The sequence below is a fragment of the Lonchura striata genome, chromosome 15 (genome assembly GCF_046129695.1).
Source record: "Lonchura striata isolate bLonStr1 chromosome 15, bLonStr1.mat, whole genome shotgun sequence".
In the NCBI taxonomy this organism is placed as follows: domain Eukaryota; kingdom Metazoa; phylum Chordata; class Aves; order Passeriformes; family Estrildidae; genus Lonchura; species Lonchura striata.
Window position 1 is genome coordinate 11266925 of NC_134617.1, and position 20466 is coordinate 11287390.

The 20466-nt window shown below is 36.5% G+C and overlaps 1 protein-coding gene across 6 annotated transcripts in view; it reads right to left on the reverse strand.

Annotated features, from left to right (window-relative positions):
* Positions 1–2766: 2766 nt before the first annotated feature.
* The window catches only part of GABRB2 (gamma-aminobutyric acid type A receptor subunit beta2), a 144914-nt gene continuing 127214 nt past the window's right edge, over positions 2767–20466 (reverse strand). For 5 of the 6 annotated variants that reach the window (XM_021549518.3, XM_021549519.3, XM_021549517.3 and 2 more), the window contains exons 11-12: positions 12383–12433; positions 2767–8849 (exon numbers count right to left, since the gene is read on the reverse strand). In XM_021549518.3, the coding sequence (XP_021405193.1) occupies positions 8502–8849; positions 12383–12433 (399 nt within the window). In that variant the 3' untranslated portion in view covers positions 2767–8501. The remainder of the gene's footprint in view (positions 8850–12382; positions 12434–20466) is intronic. The other variant, XM_021549521.3, reaches the window with a different exon arrangement.

A 20466-nucleotide genomic window follows, 5' to 3' on the forward strand; every position in this document is an offset into this window, starting at 1 on the left:
CTTTGGGAACGTTTAACAAGGAGATCTCAAAGGTCACAGTCCAGTTTCATGTGGGCTTAGAAAGCAGCAGACTTCAGATATATCAACCAAGCTGAGAAATGTGTGTGTCACCATAAATACAGTTATACACAGAGCTCTGCTAAAGTCCTATCTGAAAACAAAACAGCACCAAAATCATAAATGTGCAGTTTACACGATTTAGTTTTTAAAGTGCCTGTAAGAGAACTAAAGCTAGCTTCATTTCTTTGGCTATATTTTTTTCCAAAAAAGAGAAAATTTTAAAAAAGTGGTCTCAGCTGGAAGCATGCCTTTAGCCATTAGAGCGCCAAAATGAATGCAGTATGTCAGCTGTGACAATCTGTCAGAAGGAGAGAAAAAAATACTTTTGTTCCAAGAATAAGAGGTGTTCAAAGTTTTGCCCTAACATTGAAAAAAGCACTCCCCCTCTCCCCAGAAAACCTGGCCCAGTCTCAGCCAAGGGAAGCACATCTCCTATTATACAATTCATTTTCATCACCTGAATAGCCAACCCACATTTCTTGACATAACCATCATTTTTTTTTAAAAAACATATCCCTTGATTAGACTCACATGAACACCATAATAAATGAGTCATTCCAGATATCCCTCAAGAATAACAAGCGTTATGGATTAATAATGTCATGCTGGTCATTAATTTTGATAACCGCAGAATTTATGTCACTGAACATACTTGCTATGTACTTATAATGTTGCATTTATTTATATGCAGCAGTTACAATGTGTTAGATGCCAGTTCCCATTATTTCACTGTTTCACAGCTGTTCAGTATTTGACAGATGCATAATTTCATTCTTTAAAATACTCATTTTCCTTTTATAAATTAAGAACTGTGATGTTAGATAATTTCTCTCATGTTTTGTTAATTTTAGATTATCAAGATATATTCAATAGTGCAATTTACCATAAGAAGTCATTATAAAGGTTTCTAATTTGCAATCCAGTAAATTAAATGAAGGAGAGGCCATGTTACACACGATGAAGAGTTAAAACTCAGAGTAAAGGAAATAAATTATTCAAATACCCTATAGTACAAGCCTTTGTATTGTGCCAGTCGATTTGATATAACTCCTGTTAGGATGGGATAACATCTAATGGATTTATAAACTCAGACAAGCAAAATAGCAGATCGACATTTTTGATTTGGAAATGATATTCACCAATTAATATAAATATTTTTGGTCTCTGAAATCACAAACCAGTCTTAAAGTTGAAAGACTTTGCTTCCTAGCTTGTAATAATCTTGAAAATAAGGGGCAACAGTATATCACAGAGTTGTAATAAAGCAACTGTGCTGACATTTCAGTCTTTTTTCAGAACTTCACTCTCCTTTTCAGAAACTTCAGAGGAAGATGTGGTATTTTAGACAGTGAGGGAAGGAAGTAATATTTGAGCTTTCCTTAAGAGTCTGGAATATTTTACTTCTCATGTTCTGTGTCTCCTGACACAGAGTCAGCATTCTGCACCCAGCAGTTCCTCACCTCAGCACCATTTGTGGGGCTCAAGTCTTCCCATCTTCAGCCTGTGCTGTGTCTCTGCAGAACTGGTGCCCTTTATCCACAGAAAAGAGAGACAGAACAGATCAATCATTAAAGCAGTGCTGTTGGGCTGGTACAGAGAATAGCCAGGTGGACAACTTCAAAAAGAATTACCAACTGCTGTCTGCATTTCCAGACAAAAATGAGAATTTGGCAGTTTTAGCCTTTGGCAGCCTTTTGTCTGGTGGCCATTTGTTCCCTTTTCTGGTGCTCCATCTGCTCCCCCTGGTAGGATCTGCCAAAGGATCAACTGCAGGAATGTGCAGCTACAGCTCCCAATAAACACCCTGCAGTATCCCCCATGTAGTGATGCTTGGGGTTTGGAAACACAACTATGGACTTCCTTTTATTAGAGCTGGGACAGCAGACAACAAGAAAGTCTAATAGACACAAACTGCTCACTCAGCACAGCCAGCAAACAGGAGTAAGTCTGAAGGATATTAAAATTCCATTAAGACAGAAAGAAGCAGCCAAACCACATCTGTATTAGTGGACATTTCACTTCTTTGGAGCACAGTGAGAGACTCAGGTTCTAATCCCTGTCCAAAACATTCAGAGCCTCTCATGAGCATTCCTGACTGCTCCCTCCTCTCCTCTGCTCCTCTTGAATTGTTCTTCAGCTGAACCACTCCAGCAGGAAAATCTAAATCCACCATCCTGAAATGGACAATAATTTGTCATCCAGAATCTCTCCTGTTAGACCCTAAGTAGGAAGAGGAAGGAATGAAACTTGGGACTTCCATATCTGAAGTCCACATATTCAGATTTAAGACCAATTACTGTAAAAGGAAATACCATCCCCCTGCAAACAGACCCTTCCATATTTCTCTAAGGGGGACACCAGCAACTCGCCATCAGTAACAGCTGCACAAGAGTTGACTCTGAGGAGGTGTCACTGAACCTCTGAGGTTTTTCAGCTGCTCCCCCTGCTCTCAGCCTTTCCTTACTGACCAGCACCAGGCTCCTCACTGCACGTTGCTTACACTCCCCAGACACTCAAGTTCCCCAAGGGCTGCACAGACAAATTAACACCATATCATGGTTCCCCATCCTACACTTACATTTCAGGTGCCTCCAAACCCAACTTCTGAGTCCTTTTCTGACCCAAACTCAAAGTTATTCACTTCAGATGAGAACTGAAACCTGCAGCTTTGGGAAAAGAGCCTGCCCAACATAACACAACTACATGTACATATTTTAGGTTTTCTTTATTTATAGTTTTAAATTCAAGAATTACACACTAGCCAACATTATTATATATTTACATGCTGAAACTGGCTGCAATAATTTTAAATTCAAGAAAATATCTCTTATGTGCTACTCATTTACAATCATCATTTTACTACCTCATAAATCCCAGAGGTTAGCAGTCCTTTTGAGAAAGACATGAAGATCTGATGCAATGATATCCACTAGTATTTTGCATTTTCTAGCCATTGGAAAATGTGCATTATGTGCATATAAGAAAGGCTACAAGGTCATTAGTAAGGCTGATGATTACTACATTATGAAATAAATAGTACTAAGTAAAAGATAACTCAAAACTGTGCAAAGACAGTACTAACAGAACCATTTAAACACCCATGCCAATAAAAACGTGATAGAAGTCAAATCATAGGCAGTTTGTCAGAATTAATCATGTTTCAAATGTTCTTTTTGTCTTTAACTGAAAGTAACAGGACAGACCATGAACCATACAGCCTGGTGAGTATCTGCCAAATGACAGGAACAGTGAAAACATACAAAATGCTATCAAATTGGAATAGATGACCTCATGTCTGAAAAACATTAAAAAAATACAACCCTTAGTATGAAAGTAGAGGTGAGATTTTTCATCATTTAAGTTCCATTTTTTTGTCAAAGCACTTACAAAGAAAATAATTTTATATTTATGAAATGCTAGTGTTGCATATTCTTGTAGAGATTATCTATTTCAATTTTATATAATGGATATTTAAATTCTTAGTATTTTTACAAAGTAGAATAGGGCAGTCTTTTTGATCAACATTCCATTTGCTTCTTAAAAATTTAGACAAAGTTCCTAGTGCATTTTACTAAGCTTTACCTTTGGTGTTAAGCAGTTACTTTTTAGATTTCCCTTTTAAACAATTTCTGGAGTGAAGATTCTTTGGCTTTGGGGGACTATGCTATCTAACGACAGTCAAACATCCTGTTTTTTTTTTTTTTTTCTTAAAGAAAAATATAAACCTATTATTAAATACCATAAGAGACAGATTTCAGAATCAGACAGATGCAATATGCAGGCTTCTGTAATGAAATTGCCAACAGCTGAATTCTCACTTACCTGGACACCTCCACCTCTCCACTCACTGGAGTAACATCGAGGTGCCTCATTGCAAGTGAAACCCAGGCCCTGTTTGTTTTGGCTAATCTGAGTACTGAGTGTGGCCTGAACATTTTAACCATACAAAAGAATCAGCTGTGCCAGCAGGAACGTTGCCACGGTGGCTATTTTACACTACAGCACTTCCTGTACTATTTTATATCTGGAGTCCAAATCTGTTTATGCAAAAGGGTGTTTAAATTACTCTGCTAGAGCACTGCAATTATTGTACTTAGTAAAAAAAAGTCACTAAACAAATACTGTATCTATTGACTGCTCATTTACAGCTTATTTAATTATTTACATAATTTTAGGACACATTAACCTAAACCATAAGTAGAATTAGCTTTTTGCCTTACCATAAAGTACAAATTAGAAGTTAAAAATGTTTAAGAAATCTGATAATATTTACACACGGTCAGCTTAAGTTATGGTTGCTCACATCGTATGTTCTATGTACACATAGCAAAATGTTTTGATCACTACTGATATAGTATTGTACCCTGGCCATCCCACCCTAGATTATTTTCTAGAAATAGTTACTATTTTTGACTTTTTTTTTTTTCTTGGTTCCCTAAGGAATCTGTTGGTTTTGAAAACTTACTAGTGGACAATGCTGTTATAAAAAGAGAGAGAAGAAATAGGCAAGCAATGTGAGGACTAGTCTAATTCCAGATGCAAGGAGGTACAGTACTATCATCATGTCAAACGGTGCAATACTCCATACGAATCATAAGCATTGAACTGCTGATATAGAAATGCCCAGTTACCCTGTAGAGTTAGTTGTTTGGTTTTTTTCTAAATACATTACTCTTTTTTTTTTCTCAAAAATATATTCATACACTGGTTGATGATAGAAACAAAACTATTATTAGCTTATTCCTTTAACACACCAACATGTGAATGTGTGTGCATATATATATATATATACTCAGCACGTGTATATATACACACATATGTCCATACAGACATTTGGGGGTACGTCCATATGCACATACAGTTGGAAAATGTTTCACATCTGTTCACTTATATTTAGCACTGTGTTATAGGATTGGAACACAGTCTAATATTTATAGTGAAAATAAATTGAGGTTTAATTTTAATGCGTGTTTTTCTGAAATAAATAGGATATTTTCCCCAGGTATAAGACCACCACTTACTTTCTCTATGCATTGTGCTTTTGTACCTTACAGATTTTATGTATTTTTTAATTAGAATGTAAGAACTCTCTGAAGAACTCTGCCCCATGCTGTTATCTAGGACTCTTGTTTTCCTCCCCTGGGAATGACAAAATAAATGGTCACAATGTCATTGCTTGAGTCTTTCTTCCCAGTCATTGAACTGCAATAGGATAGAAACATAACATTCCTTATGCAAACACAGAAATATGTTGCATGAGTTTTCAGTTCTGAAAATGTGTATCATACTTACTAGCAGTCATGTACAGTATATATTTACAGATTGATCTCAAAGATTTCATTAAAACTGTGCCATGTTATAGTCATAATTCCCCCATGAATTTCGCAAAGATGAAAAACACCTTAATTGCTGGCTATTATGTCTAATAGAACAATAAAATGTGCGGCTATAATTATATTACAAGTTTTATCTAAATTATTAACTTTGCTATTTTGTTTATTGAAACCAACAACAATTAACACGATTAAAAAGATCTAGAATATTTATTTTTGATCAATTCTAAAGTAAAAGCAAATTTATTCTAGTTTACCTGGAGGGTAGCACACATAGCAAACCCCATATCTCCTGTCGGCATCATTTCCCACTTTCACTCAAGTATCTCAGGAGTAAGTGCTTACCTGGAGCTCGAGTAATACTCGTTCCTTGATAGTGCCTCACCAACCTTTCTCACCCCCATCTTTTTATATCACAGTGTTAAGCCTTAGTACAAAATGGTAGAATCTTTCTCTTTCACTAATTTTATAAATCACATTAATAGCCAGAAGAACATAGTAAAAGCAAAAGTGCTCCTTCCCCACAGATAATTTATCTTTCCTAGTGACACCTGAGCAGAAACCAAACATTTTCTTTCACTCTCTGAATAGCAATATCAGAGAGTATTATGGCTTGTACTGTAGCTTCAGAAAAGTGAATGTGCAGTTCCAGGATTTGTTCTCTGTGATTTTTGTAATAGCTGAAGCAGTTACCAATGCAGAGAGTCAACATATTCCCTGTAAGGTTTTATATTTGATGTGTATCAACCACAGAAAGGCTGTGAACTCCCTGCAGTCACATTCTGCTTCTGTGAAACAATAAAAGGAGCTGTTAACAATTTCTGAACTGAAAGAAAAGCTTGTACAGAAGAATACCATAAGACTGCTTTCATTTAGGTTAATTAATATAATTTTTAAAAAAATAGACTTTGAAGAGAAATGCTGAATTTTGTTATATGCCATTGAGTAAAATTGGGGAAAAAAAATCCAACATGACTCATACCTATCAGCTGAAATCCCAAGTGCATCTACAAAGGTTATTGCGTTATGCATGAAATGCAGTCACAAATTAAGTATGTGAACAAAGAGCAAAATTTTGATTTGGAAAGTTAATCACATGAAGAAAACATGTCTCTACATATTGCAGAGTCTGAGCCTGGAGGCAGTGTGTGAATGTACACAACTTCCTGGCAGGCAGAGTGTATTGCAAATCCCACCCCAGGCTCCAAAACTATCCTATCTTATTTAAACCAGAAATAAGCATATAAAGTGCTCAAAAAAAAAAAAAAAGTCAGAATATTTGCTTATTAGTTCCCAGAACTATTCTCTTCCTGTTAGTGTCATTCACTGTCAAATGGTGGGGGGAAATCAAAAATAAATCCACAGAAACTTGTAAGAAAATTACTCTTTTGAAGAACAAAAAATTTAAAAAATATATTTTAGGAAAAATATTCTAAAGAATTTTTTTAGTACCCTGAAAAAAAATACTTATACTCTCTAGTCTCTTTCAAAAGTTTGTACACAGATGAGAGGTAGTATGGATTCAACAGATGTGGCTTTTGCTTCTTGAAACATTGTGTCAAACAATATTGGGGATCTGATCTAGTAAAAGCCATCAAGAAATGTTATTTTTTTTTTACAGCTCTAGTGACTGCTGTTTTCATGACAAGAAGAGTTCTACAATGGAATAAGTGACAAAATGTTTTGTATAATTCTTTTTTATTCTATTTTACTATTTTGTAAAAATAAAGCTCAATGGATTGAAAGAAAATCTCAACCTTTTAATTCAAGAAGCTTCCCAAAGAAAAACTGATATTTTCTAGTTTTTCAATGGAAATCACCCCAAAGCAGGAAACGTTCAAGAGTGTACTCAAACTCTTAAAGTGATTGTTAGGAATTACTTTCCTTTAGAACAGTGCATTAAGGAAAACAAAAAGTGAAATGGTATTGCCTAATCCAGACTGAGAAAACACCCTCTCAGTACCTCTTGTACAGAAATACATATGCTCAGATCTCGATTGCTGAAAGAGATACAGAACCTTTACCTAACAGCAGAAAGCATAATGCTGGAAAGATGAAAACCTGGAAGAAATCACACAACTCCACATGACTATTTCAGACTAAGGTGTGTACAACTGACAACATTCATCTGTGATATATATATATATATATATATATATATATATATATATACATACACACTTTTATGTGTTTACCTCCTCTCTCCTTGCCCCTGCACTTTGTACTTGCTCTCTCACTCTCCCTGCCCTAGAGAAAGGCAGAACACCACTGGCTTCTTTCAGCCATCTGCAGAATTACTATTTGGGCAATCAATTTTGGCACTTTGGACAGATTCCCTTTCCCCAACACAACCCAGCAGCATCTACCCATTCAGTGCTGATGCATTTTTATACAGACCCTACATTCCTCTATTGATCCCAAACACAGTCATGGTGACTGAGCATATGTTCTCTCTTTAAAATACAAACAAACTAGTGCTTCTTGCTTCAGAATCTGTGCAAACACCCAACCCCAATATTATCAGTCAAAGGTTCAGTTCTTTCAATAAATAAAAGGAAATACCTGAATATGGTTGGGAAACCTCTGACCATCATCATCTTGGAAAGATGATAGGCACTACTTGTTTTCAAGTTTACACATTTAAAAAGTAAAGTGTATGTGTTTCATAAGCATGTAGCTTGGAACACTCTTAAGTGTATATGCATGCCTTGGATATGTACTTTCCCTAAAATATGTACTGCTGTTGAAATTAAAACTTGTTTCTCAAATGCTGCTCTATAATTTGTATCACTAAACTCAAACAACCATTGGAAAAAAAAAATAGTGAGGGAAAATGAGACAGAAGTGATTTTCAAAACGCAATTTGCCTTTACACTCAAAATGCACTTATATTTTGATAAGGGGATATGTCCATACTGCAACTTAACATATATATGGTTTAGCAGATACAACCAAAATGTTATAAAAACAGACCATAGAGTGGGCCAGCAACTAAGGTGTTTTAAAATAACTTTTTGTCCTGAATAGAATTTTTTCCAAGTCCCACTTTTGGCTGTACAACTGATTTGAAGAGAAATCCAGTTCTTTCTTCCCGCGTGGCTTTGTTTCTTAGTTCACATAGTAAAGCCAATAGACAATATTGAAGAAGGAAAAAACAACGGGGAAGAATATGCGAGACCATCGATCTATGGCATTGACATCAGTCAAGTCAGGGATGGTGATTTTCAGCTGGGACGCGCGTCTCCGTAGCCGGCTCTTCTTCTGTGCCACGTGTCGCTCCAGGGCGTTGCGGCCAAAGCTGTGCCGGGGCAAGCCGGCTTTGCGGTACTGGATGCTCGACGTGTCATAGGCCAGCATTGTGCTCCTAGGGTCCCCGAGCCCCATCACCGCCTCCGAGGCAGCCATCTCGTTCTTGATTTCAAGCGTGCTCAACAATATGTTTTCATGTGGATCCATCTGGAAAAGATAAGACGGCAGATTTAGCAAGAAGGAAAGGAAGCCCAGTCGGTTGCAAACTGAAGCCATGCTGATAAGGGCCGTATCTAACATTAGTAATTGATTGGATGTCAGCCCGAAAGACTCTAAGCTTAGCTGTGATTATATTTATTAACATTGATTCGTGCCCCCAAGGAGAAATAGGGCCAGCAGAGTATAATGCAATAAATGGTATTTCCCTAGACCCGATGCTCAACAAGCACAAGCAATACCTGGGAACAGAGAACACACTCAGCTCCTGAAAGTGAGATTCTGTCACTGAGTAGGATATCGAGGGCAAATATATTTTCATGGGCTTTGGAAGGAAACTGAATGGAAAAGGATCTGCTTTGTTTTGGTTTTTCTTCTTTCAAATGAAAGTTTTGGCTCTGACGTAAACTTCCATTATTCATGAGGTCTCTCTGCCTCTATGAATGAGGTACAGAGCACTGCGTAAGAAAATGTACATTTTAGGTCCCCATATTCCAAACAGGAGTGCTGGTTACTTGGGAAAAGGCAATAGCACAGTCTAACTATAGCTATGTGGAAACTCCATGCCCCAGTACTAATAAATTTCTTCAATACAGTGCATGCTGTAATAGCATGCTGCTGTAATAGCAGAGATCTGCAATTTCAAGCAAGGAAAAAGATATGCAGAATGTAATCACATCAAATGCACACTGAACAGTTGTTTCAATGGGCAGATTTTGGTACTATGCATTCTTTAAAGTCAATGCAGTGAAAAAAAATCTTAAAGCAATATTGTAAAGAAACCCCTTAGACACTAAAGAGGATTTCAAAGATAAGGAACTAAGTTCCACTCTTAGGCAATCTGGAGAAGATCTGGAGTGTGAAAGGAGATTTTAAAAATAATCCATTTATAGAAAACAGAAGTTATTTAGGAAGTTCTAACTCTTCTCAGCCTTTTCTTTAAGCATGTATTTTGAATTGTGTGATAACAGATTATAATTAACTAAAAGTTCTTAAAAACAATACTAGCTAATGAGAAGCTAATTAATTACATTGAATTAGTGATGGTAGTGCAGATATACTCTGGGCCAATTAAGAGAAAAAACTGTCCCAGAGCTCCTTCAAGAAAAATTCAGCCACATTATTCATTTATCATTTACAAAATATATTATATGATTATTACTCAAAGTGCAAAAATGGTGACCTTTGTGGATTTCTAAACAATAACAGGGTATTAGTATATTCTGTAATATTTAGAAATGTAGCTGTCAGCAGCAGGTACCCCCGTGCAGTGGTACCTCCTAGTGCAGACTGTATTTGCCATTATTAAACCCCCTATGTAATATTTACCATGGCAAGATGAGAGAACTGGGCTTAAACCAGTTGCTTTTTAGTAGCATCCCTCTGCCCAGTGTTCTGAACTGTGAAGTCAGACACTCACAGGGGCACTTTGGACCTACTGAAACACTGTTATTTGAGTGATTACATCTGTTCAAGTGATGCACAAAGCCTAGTGTTGCTGAGATGACAGATTTCCCTCTGTCACATTTCCCCCCCCAATCGGCATGAGTTTGCACCCCTCTAGTTTCATTATATTTTAATTATAAATCAAATGTCATGACTCAATGTCAAATACAATCTTTTTTGTTAGCTTTTTATGAAAGCTACATGAAATTTATGAAATTCTTAATGCGGGAAATCAATATTTAATTGAAAAACACTGGAAAAATGTGAAAGTTGAGCTGGAATGCAAGAAAATTTCCTTTAAGAGCTCTGTAGCATGATCTTGAGCATAGTGAGGGAACACTGCATTTATCCAGGAAGGTCATCAAATCAGTTCTCGTCTGCATTGTAATTCTAACAAAAGCATATATCTGCAAAAGCTTTCAAATTGATCTATGAAACTTCTCAAAATGGATTTCAAACATTATTTTCCAATCTGTGTATTTATTTGGAAAATAATTTTGTGATTTTGGGAGTAAAATGGAAGGGGACTCATTTTTGTTATTAGATCTCAGACCAATCATATGACTCTCAGGGTCCTACAAATAAAACAATTAACTACAAGGCACTTGGCATTTTTTGATCCCAAAATGTCTAAAATCACAGGAGGTAAGTTCCCTACATGAGGAGTGCAAAGTCATTTGTAAACTATATTTTCTGTATTTTCATATAACCTCAAGGAAAGAAGTTTTAGTTCCAGTGACATCAGGGGAAGTTGGATGTAACATCCACTAATGTAATGGGTTTACCCTTTAGCCCAGAGCCTGGGTTATTTTCACCTCAATGTTGTGCATTCTAGGATACTATTTTTGAAAATATTTTAGTGCCAACATTTTTTTTCACATCTTAAATCTTCTTAGGATGAATCTACTTTAAGCATTTTATCCTTTTGATCTGCAATGATATTAGAAATTTGAGTGCTCTTTACATATTTGCATACATTCTGTGCAACACACATGCAAGAAAGGCCATTTTAGTCTGCTAGAGTTAGACACAGACATGTTTTAGCAACATGATTTCACTCCAGTCAACTTTTTTTCTTAATGCAGCAAAATGCTGCAGATGTCTATAATCTTGGAAGCAGTTAGTAAGATTAGTGATGCTGGGCAGAAAAACATTAAGCAATATTCTAAACTATCTTCTAGGGAAAAATGTCTTCTTCTGTACATATCACACTCATATTAGAGTTGAATCACAGCATTTTTCAATATTTCAAGACTTTTTCAGAAGAAATAATGCAAAATACAGTAAATATTAGAGATGGGCGAACCTTCAAGTGTTACAATACCCAGATAAACACCACAAAGGTCAGCTGTTCCTTGAGCACTAATTTGACCCTCCTGCATCTGGAATAATGAACTGACCATAAGAATAAATGCATTTTCTCATGATATTTTGAATTTCCAACCTGAAGGAATAGGGAAGGAGGGAAGGGTGGAAGGGAGGGAGGGAGGGAGGGAGGGAGGAAGATAGTGTGGAAGGAAGGAAGGGCGGAAGGAAGGAAGGAATCAAGGAATCAAACTCTTCAGCCTTTGTCAAAAGGTTCCCTGTCAGATTAGAGAAAGCTGGAACTGTTTTTTCCACCAAGTAGGTTCGCCCAACCCTAAGTAAAACATGCTTTTGTAACGAAGTGACACCTGAGCTAGAATGACAGTGAACTACATTTATTGTAAACAGCACCACCCATTCAAAAGGATCCCAAAGCGCTTTACAAGCATTAGAAAGAAGAACCACTTCACTTCCCAGTGAAGCACAATCACCTCTGAGGTGAAATGTGGTGACTGACAGTGCAGAACAACACACTTTATTTTAGTCGAGGAAATGGAGAATGTTGTAGCCAATTAAAACTATGGGGTGGGTGAGTGGTGGTGGGGAATGTTGGGTAAGCAGAACAGTTACACAAATTGATATTTGGCCAGGTGCTTGGGGTTGAGATGACCACACTATAAAAAAGTGCCATGGGATCTTTAATGACCATAACTGGTCAAGACCTGAATGTTACGGATCTGAGGGTAAAAACATTAGAAAACAATGAAAGATACCTTTGTTGAATACATTTCTGGACAATGATATGTGCCAATTATTCTTCTGTCCTGTAAGTTAATAAAATCAAGACCAGTTTCCTTAGAGATAAGGCAGCTATTATCTTTCATTTAAAATTAAAGCACTATAGGATAATAGTAGGACAAATAATTAAAATATATAGGGACCTCTAAGCCAACAATTAGCATAGGTACAGTCTGGCTTCAGAGGTGCTATTACTGCCTTGCTGTGCTCCTCAAGGTAACATAATGTTGTGATGTAAATGTATTTTTTCCAACTGGTCATTTGACCAAGGAAGATATGATGATATGAAAACAAGTATTAAAATTATTCTGGGGGGGAAATTAAGTGTAAAAGTGGTTTCAAAAGGAGGTGGAGGAAGATTAAAAAGATCTCTTGGTGTTGAAAGATTGTTCAACCATAGAACTAGACTCTTTATGGTGAACAGGAGAGTTCAAACTTAATGGAGAAATTCCCAGGACGAGAAAGGAAGGGAGGATGAAAATGAAGAAAAAGCATCAGCAAGTATTATGGAAATAAAAGGTGAAGGCAGAAGTAGAGGAGAAATGACCAGAGCTCAGCAAACATGCAAGACACCGGGGTTTTTAAAAATCAATTGAAAATGTGAATGACAAAATAGATGATGCAAATGATTCATTTATAGGTCCAGGTCAAACGGAAGAAAAGCTGACACTGGAACCTTGAAAGTGGCCATGAATTTTTGATGGTCTCGAACAAGGGGAATACAGAGGAAAGCATAGAATTGTTACAATTATATATTCTTCCTGATACCTAGAAACTCCAAAATGATGGCTTTGTTGAGGAATTCCTCTTATAATAATACATTAGCAACTGTAAAATACAAGGAAATTACAACTCCCACACACATTCGTTAGGAATCCTCCAAGGATTACCAGACCTCTGAAATTATTAACTTTCAGTAAATCAGTTCCTTGGTGATTATGGTCTGCTGTCTTGCCAAACACAGCTTTATATTACAAGAGAAATTTATACTGATGGGTTGAAAAGATACAACATTGACACTTCTCCTTTCTTATACACTGTTCATTTTTACCCTTAACCCTCAAATACAGGCAGGAGCTGATGGCTCATTTGATGGTAGAGTGGCTCAGAAACAGTCTGTATAAAACAGACAGGAGGGATGGAGCTCCCGATAGAAAAACTCTTTGAAACAAAACACTTGCAAATTCAAAAGAAACATATTTTTGCTAAGTAGAGCTGCCATTAAACTAAAACAAAATCAGGTGAGCTAAACCTTGAAGTCTAAGCTGGAAGCACCCAGTCTATTATAAAGATTATAACCTGAAATTTAGCAGTTATATGTCCCGTGAAGTGACATTCGTAAGAAATGAAGACAGAAATAAAGATCCCTTTCTCAATGAAGACTTACATGACATGTCTAGATATATATAATTTAACTTGTTACAGATGAAAACATTAGTATCTATAGCACAGTTTCCCACCTCTTAAAAGCTGAGGTTTGCTTGGAAAACCAGCAACATTCCATTCCTGACTAGTCACAGGGGCTCTAGCAAGATCTGATGAAATTATAACGTGCACTTTATATGTGATGGGGATCTTCCACCTCACCAGCAAGGTCTGACTTATGGAATGGGAACCCTGAGCTCTGGGGATAACCCTGACTACACAGGCAATGTGTGGGAGGTAGATAGCTCTGAGTAAGCTGGGTTCACTCTGGATGAAAAAACAATTAATGCTTTTCAAAGGGCACCTGCCTAAAGCCATAGTGGTATTTTTGATATGATACACCAGTCTGCTGAGATAAAGCTATAGAAATTTATAAGACACAAATACCTAATATTTCAAAATATTCATATGTGAAACTAAATCTTTAACAATGCAACAAACACTGCATTTCCATTGTCTGTACAAAACTCAGTTTACTGCCAGTATTGCAGTTACTGTATATGAAACCAAGCTAACATGCTTCGTTATACCCCTAAAATTTGGATCAGGCTGTAAAGAATGCAGTTACAGGACAGTAATGGGGTAGGCTTATAATTCCAGATTGCTTCACATGGTTTCAGATCAGAAAATTCAGAGAAACTCTGCAAATTACAGAAGGATTTTCTTTGGGTTCTTGACCTTTCAAAGACTAAAAATCTAAGCACACCCTGCCCTGCAAGAAACCTGTAAGAGTTAAAAAAAAAAGAGGGTGAGGAAAAAATACAAGATCTGAACATGGAGCTTTAACATTGCTCTAAATAATTGTAAATCAATCTCTTTACATCCATTTTTACCTTCTTATATATGTGACTTCTTGATCATTATTTTTAGCAATTAACCACAGCTTAAATCCTACTATTTCTCCAAAACCAAGGTGTTGGGCAGTCTAGATTCTTAGTAATACTATGCTGATGAAGTTGTTTGTTATTTCTTTTGTAAAATATCATCCCACTTACAAGTATACAAATAATTTTTGTGAAGAATACATCCACAAGAACCTGAATCTTAAGCTGCTCACTTCCACCTATGAAAAATAAAATCAAATTTTCATCAAGTCTTTACGACAATCATAAGTCTCCCATTATGGTGTATTACAAAATACAATTTAGTAGATATATCTAACACCAAAAATCTACTATAGAAACAGAGCAAAATCGGTTATATAAGAAAGTGTCATGAAAGAGAAAAAATTGCATCGAACAGACAATTATCACCACAACTGGCAAAATTTCTAGGGTATAATTTGGATATAGTTATGGTTTTGATATATGAACTAGATGATAAAAATAAGGTTGTTAAGTTGCTCCTCTAGAACAGCTTCTATAAAATATACTAGGGATGTCATTTTTCTTGTTTGAAGCCAAATATAATGTGCAAAGAGCCACAGAGCACATCCTTGTCATGAGAGTGGGTGGACTGAATGGCAGTCTACCAGTTCCATCCTTCTGACCATGATATACTCACTTGTCAACAGATTTAGGCTTGTGGTTTTGGGGAACACATAATTCTTGGGCCCAGGCCAAAGACAAACATGTTCAGAGACAGCAAGAGGTCCAAGGATAAAACTCTGGAGAGAAACTGCAACTAATTCAACAAGAACAAAACTAAAAGAATATTCCCTAGATATTTCTATGGAAAAATCATTAAGAAGATTTTGTTAGAAATAAAGATGAATTTCTAACATGCTATAATGAATGTCCAAATTAAAAAAGATCCAGAAAAGTATTTAATATGATTAGTTCATTGCTGACTTAGAAGCCTGAAACAGAGACAGTTCCACAGCTATAGATACTGCAAGGCTCAGAGGATGAGTCCTGAAAATATTAAAATAAAAAGTCTTCTGCTTTAAAATTATAGGAAAAAGCCCCAAAGCTGACTAAATTAAAATGTTCCTGCATGATTTACTTCTACACTGATGGTCTGGATTTCGGGGAGAATCTAACATTTTGTTAATTATTTCAAAATGAGCAACAAGAAAGTTTCTCACCAAGCTATGGTTAGTAATTTAAAATCTGTTTCTGAGTATATTTCTGTATATACAAAATATATACCAATATTATGTATTATTTTAAAAATTGTATTATATTTTAATTGGTTTTGTGCATGTATTAATTCTAGGAAAAATAAAAACTAGATTATAGTTTTCTTCATGATGTGGTATCTTTTTGTGTCTGTACATTTCAATCAAACTTGAGTTCAGTTAGTTAAACACATTATACTTTGAATACTTATAAAATACATGGATAGAAAGTGGTCAAAAAAAACATTACATGAAAAAAATCATATTGATTTATGCTCTGTAACCTTTACTGTTGCATCCTTCAGGTCACAGGTGTTAAGTTTCTGACAACCACATTGCCAGAATGTGGAGCTGGTTTTGAGAACATGAGCAAGGACAGGTATGTAGAGCTTTTTGCACACAGCTGTAAGATGCACTGAGTTTAGGGACAAGTCTTGACAATTTTTTACATGGGGAAGAAAATTATACTAAAGTCTCTAAACACTTACAAGAGGAATGGAGACATAAGAATGAAAAAGGACATAGAAACCATGTTGTAGTACAACATTTCATCATTGCAGAAGTATTCTTAAAACTAGTTTCTAAGGAGTAAAAAAGATATATTCACATATAGACATATATTTTCTCTATATACATATTTGAGTTTAGGCATAATCCTACCAATCTACCTACCTAATGTTTCCTAAGTTACACAAAACTAACTCCTGGTGTCTTTCTTTCTTCATATGAAGAATTCTGGGAAAGCAGCAGAACCCAAAAGAATTTGTAACTAAGTGAATTTACCAAGAAACATAGGTCTTCATAGGCCAGCTTGACTGTTTCACTAAATTTAACAGATGTGTAAGCAACACAGACCTTAACATGATTAAAAAAATAAAAAGGTAAGTATTCAGTTTCTGTGTGTCTAAATGGATGCCTCTGAATGCATCCATTTAAATCTAAATGGATGGAGTCTTTAGAATTTGTTCTCATACAAATAAAGAGACTGACAGTCACTGTAACAACATTATGATAGTACTTTTACCACTTAGTGACATCCAAGAGTACATAGAGTACATAATCCAGTGATCTCAAAATTCATGAGTACAATTAAGTTACCTTCTCTAGCACGTATTACTTGCAGTTACTATTTATGTTTTGGATAGAAATTTGCGAGCTCCTGGGTGCTGAATTAAACCTTGACAAACTCTTTAGAGCTGTTGTGTTTCAGGCAATCAACTCAGCAAATTCCCTACCAGACACACCTTCTGGACTGCAGCTACATACATTTCTTCTGTTTCACTGAACATAATTTGTCTTTTTTTGTGTCTTATTTCTTCACAACTGGATCTAATGACCTAAACTGCACTAAGAAATTCTTTTATGAACTAAAAATTTTGTTCTGCTCAGGGTCACAGGCTGTAGATGCAGTACAAAAGCAAAAGGGAGAATGTGCTTTAAACAACTGTACAGGCACTGGTCTTACATTAATTAAATATGGCATTCAAAGGAGTGCAACTGGAGGAAAAAAGCCTCATGCAGCTGACTTGACCTTTATTCAGATGTCATGTGGAATACCAGCACAGATCGTGGAAAATCACCTTCTGACTGCTTCTGCAAAGTACTGTGAGCTAAAACTGGAACCTCCTCAAATTTCACTCCTAGCCAAGCTCTAGTTTGATAAAACACGAAGAGGCTGGCCAGAAACCCTGTGCATTGCTGACTGTTTCATACGCAAGTTGTTCCCTAGAATGCATGAATGGAAATTCAGGAGAAAGGCTAAGCTTGTATAATCCATGCCTGCTTTGTTACATGTCCTTCACTAAACTGCTGTGTAAGGAATACCTTCTGATCCTGGATCAACAATCAACCCTCGTGCAGCATTACCTGTACTGCAGACAAAAGGACAACTCTCCTTGGAGAGAAAGAGGATGAATTCTTTCACTGACATCTGGATAGTGGCAGCATTAGCTGCACCAATATAGAGCAGTAAGGATTTGAGAACAAAATTTTAAGAGCTTCCTGTTGCCTTAGTGTTTTAATATCCTGTTCAGTTTATTAACTGAGTCTGTGCATATAACCAGTTGGAAAATCCTCTTTTTACCAAAAGCTTTTACATTTTGTAAACATGTTATATATGCTTACTCATGTTTTATACTAGAAGTACCTCTAGTCCATAGGGTATAAAGTGCCATTCTATGTAATAGGTACTGACTGGTTTTAGGTACCTTTGCAATAGTTTCTTCTCCCTGAAGATGCATTATATGATGTCTTCAGGTAGAAATGAACAAATATTGCTATGCACTGAAAAGGCCAGCGGCAAGGCAGCAGTAAATCAGTGGGGAAATAAAGGCATTAGCCAAGCCTAATTGTTTTGGAGCATTGCTATGGAGCAAGGTCTATTATCTTGGGCCTACAGCCCTGCTAATGCATCTTCACACCACAGCCTGAAAATTGACGAGAGTGACCTTGTCTGTTTGCAGTGCACTGAAAGCCATCACAAACTGCAAAAAGCCACAGGTACAGATCAGTGCATTCCCTCTGGCTCAGGTTAACACACTCCTCATCTAATTCACCTCTCCTTTTCTAGAGACATCTATTGATATGACAGATTAAAAAAAAAAAAAACAAAAAAAAAAAAACACCACAGGCTCTTCCAGTTATTCTCTAGCAAAGTGGTGAAAAGAAGTTTGGAAGCTGTCATGGGAAATGTCAGGTAGCACACCAGCACCTGAACTGACTGTGCCATCTCCAAGTGTGCTCCTGTAACAGAGGACGTGTCTGGCACAATGGACTAGAAAATTCTCAGTCTCCCTGCTCCAAGAGCTCCCATACATTAGACAGTGAATCTGAAAGTGAGCATCTGGGGAAGGAGGATGCTGTGGAAGCCCCATTTCCTTGCTAGATTACAAAATGCCAGCCCATCCTTAGCCTACCAGTTGCATAGCTGAAATAATTAATTGTAATCACTTGTGAAACAGGTGATTGTATGCTCTTATTTATCTCAAAGCCCTGATAATGCAATGGAGCTCTCTTAGGGTGAAAGATCTGAGCAGAACTACTTAACTAGTCCAGCAAAATTCAGTCAGACTCCTTTCCTTGGTCAAAATGATGCAGGAAAAGAATAGCAGCTGAGACAACTTGAAAGGGAAGAAAGTTATGAAGTGTTTCTGAGGGCAGGTTAAGCTTCCATTTGTCTTTGGCTTGCCATCTCACGTCCTTTAGCAGCCCTGTGCTAATCCAGATATAACAACAGGGCCAGGAGGGCAATGAGTTGCAGATACCTGTATTTGTTTAAACCTTCTTCGCTTCCTAAGCCCTTCATTAATTTTTAGAGAACACTTCCATGGTATTCAAATCTATTAAGAAGTGTTTAAACTCATGATCATATTGACATTACATGTTCTTGGTACCCAGATTTTGGATGGAAAAATGCCATTAGTCTGACAGTTTCCCTTGTTCATGGTTAGCACTGTGAGCAGCAATGCACTGTCCCTTTCAGGTGTGCTGACTGAATACCTTATGTAATAGAAAGAGGTCTGAGTAAAGAATTACTCATTGTTTTAAAAATACACTCAGTATGTTTGAAAAGGAACCTTATCTAAACATGCAGAGGTTAGCAATGTCACTTCACATTTATTTACAGAAAATGACTGAATAAATCTGCATAAACAGTTTTACAAAGCATTGCGTAATATGCTGACATTTTTCCCCTCTTTCCCAGAGGGAAATTGCTCTGTTACTGCTCACAATAACAGAGTATGATTGCAAAATTAAAGGTAGTTTTATGTATGGGACTTATGTTATCATGTATTTCAGGTATACTGCCTGTGCATTGGAGAATTCTCTGTGCTTTAAGCTAAGTTGGAAACATGTATGTTTTTAATGGTTAGTGCAACTGCCTCCAATCTAAAAACACGTTTAGTGATGTACTTACATGTATTTTACATTATGCAAAACATAATTCTGCTTCTGTGAAGTGGCAAATCAAGTTACTGAAAGAACATAGCTTAGAAATTCTATATAAGGAATGTTAATTTGCAGTAATTAACTCTTAAAAACCTAGATGATTTTACTAAAAAGAAAAAAATTAAATAATTTAGAAATAACTTAAGCACTACCTGAATGACATACAGGTAAGAATTAGAAAGACTAGAATGGAAGGAAGGTGCACCAAATCATTATGTGGTAATGCCTCTGTAAGGTTTGATATCCGAGTTGAAAAAAAGGAAGTATCATATCCTGTTTGTAGGTAATATCCTGGTGAAGCAACAATAGTGATGTTGAAGAAGACTGACCAGGAACTCCCTAAAGAGACACATCCTAAAGAGCTCTTCCTTTAATAAGAGTCTTCCTTCCAATACTCACAACAATATCATCTCTGCTGCCTCTGATGCTGTGGAAGAGGATGGCACAGAGCTGCTTTTCCCTGGGAATCACCTCTTGTCAAACTTACAGATTTGAAGCACTTCTTTACAGAGGAAGAAGAGTCAGCCTTTCATTTACCATGGTCTTTAAAGTACCAGTCCTGGTTTAACCACTCTAATGCAGGTTTACTGATCTATCCAGAATAACAAATAGAGATTTAATTGATAC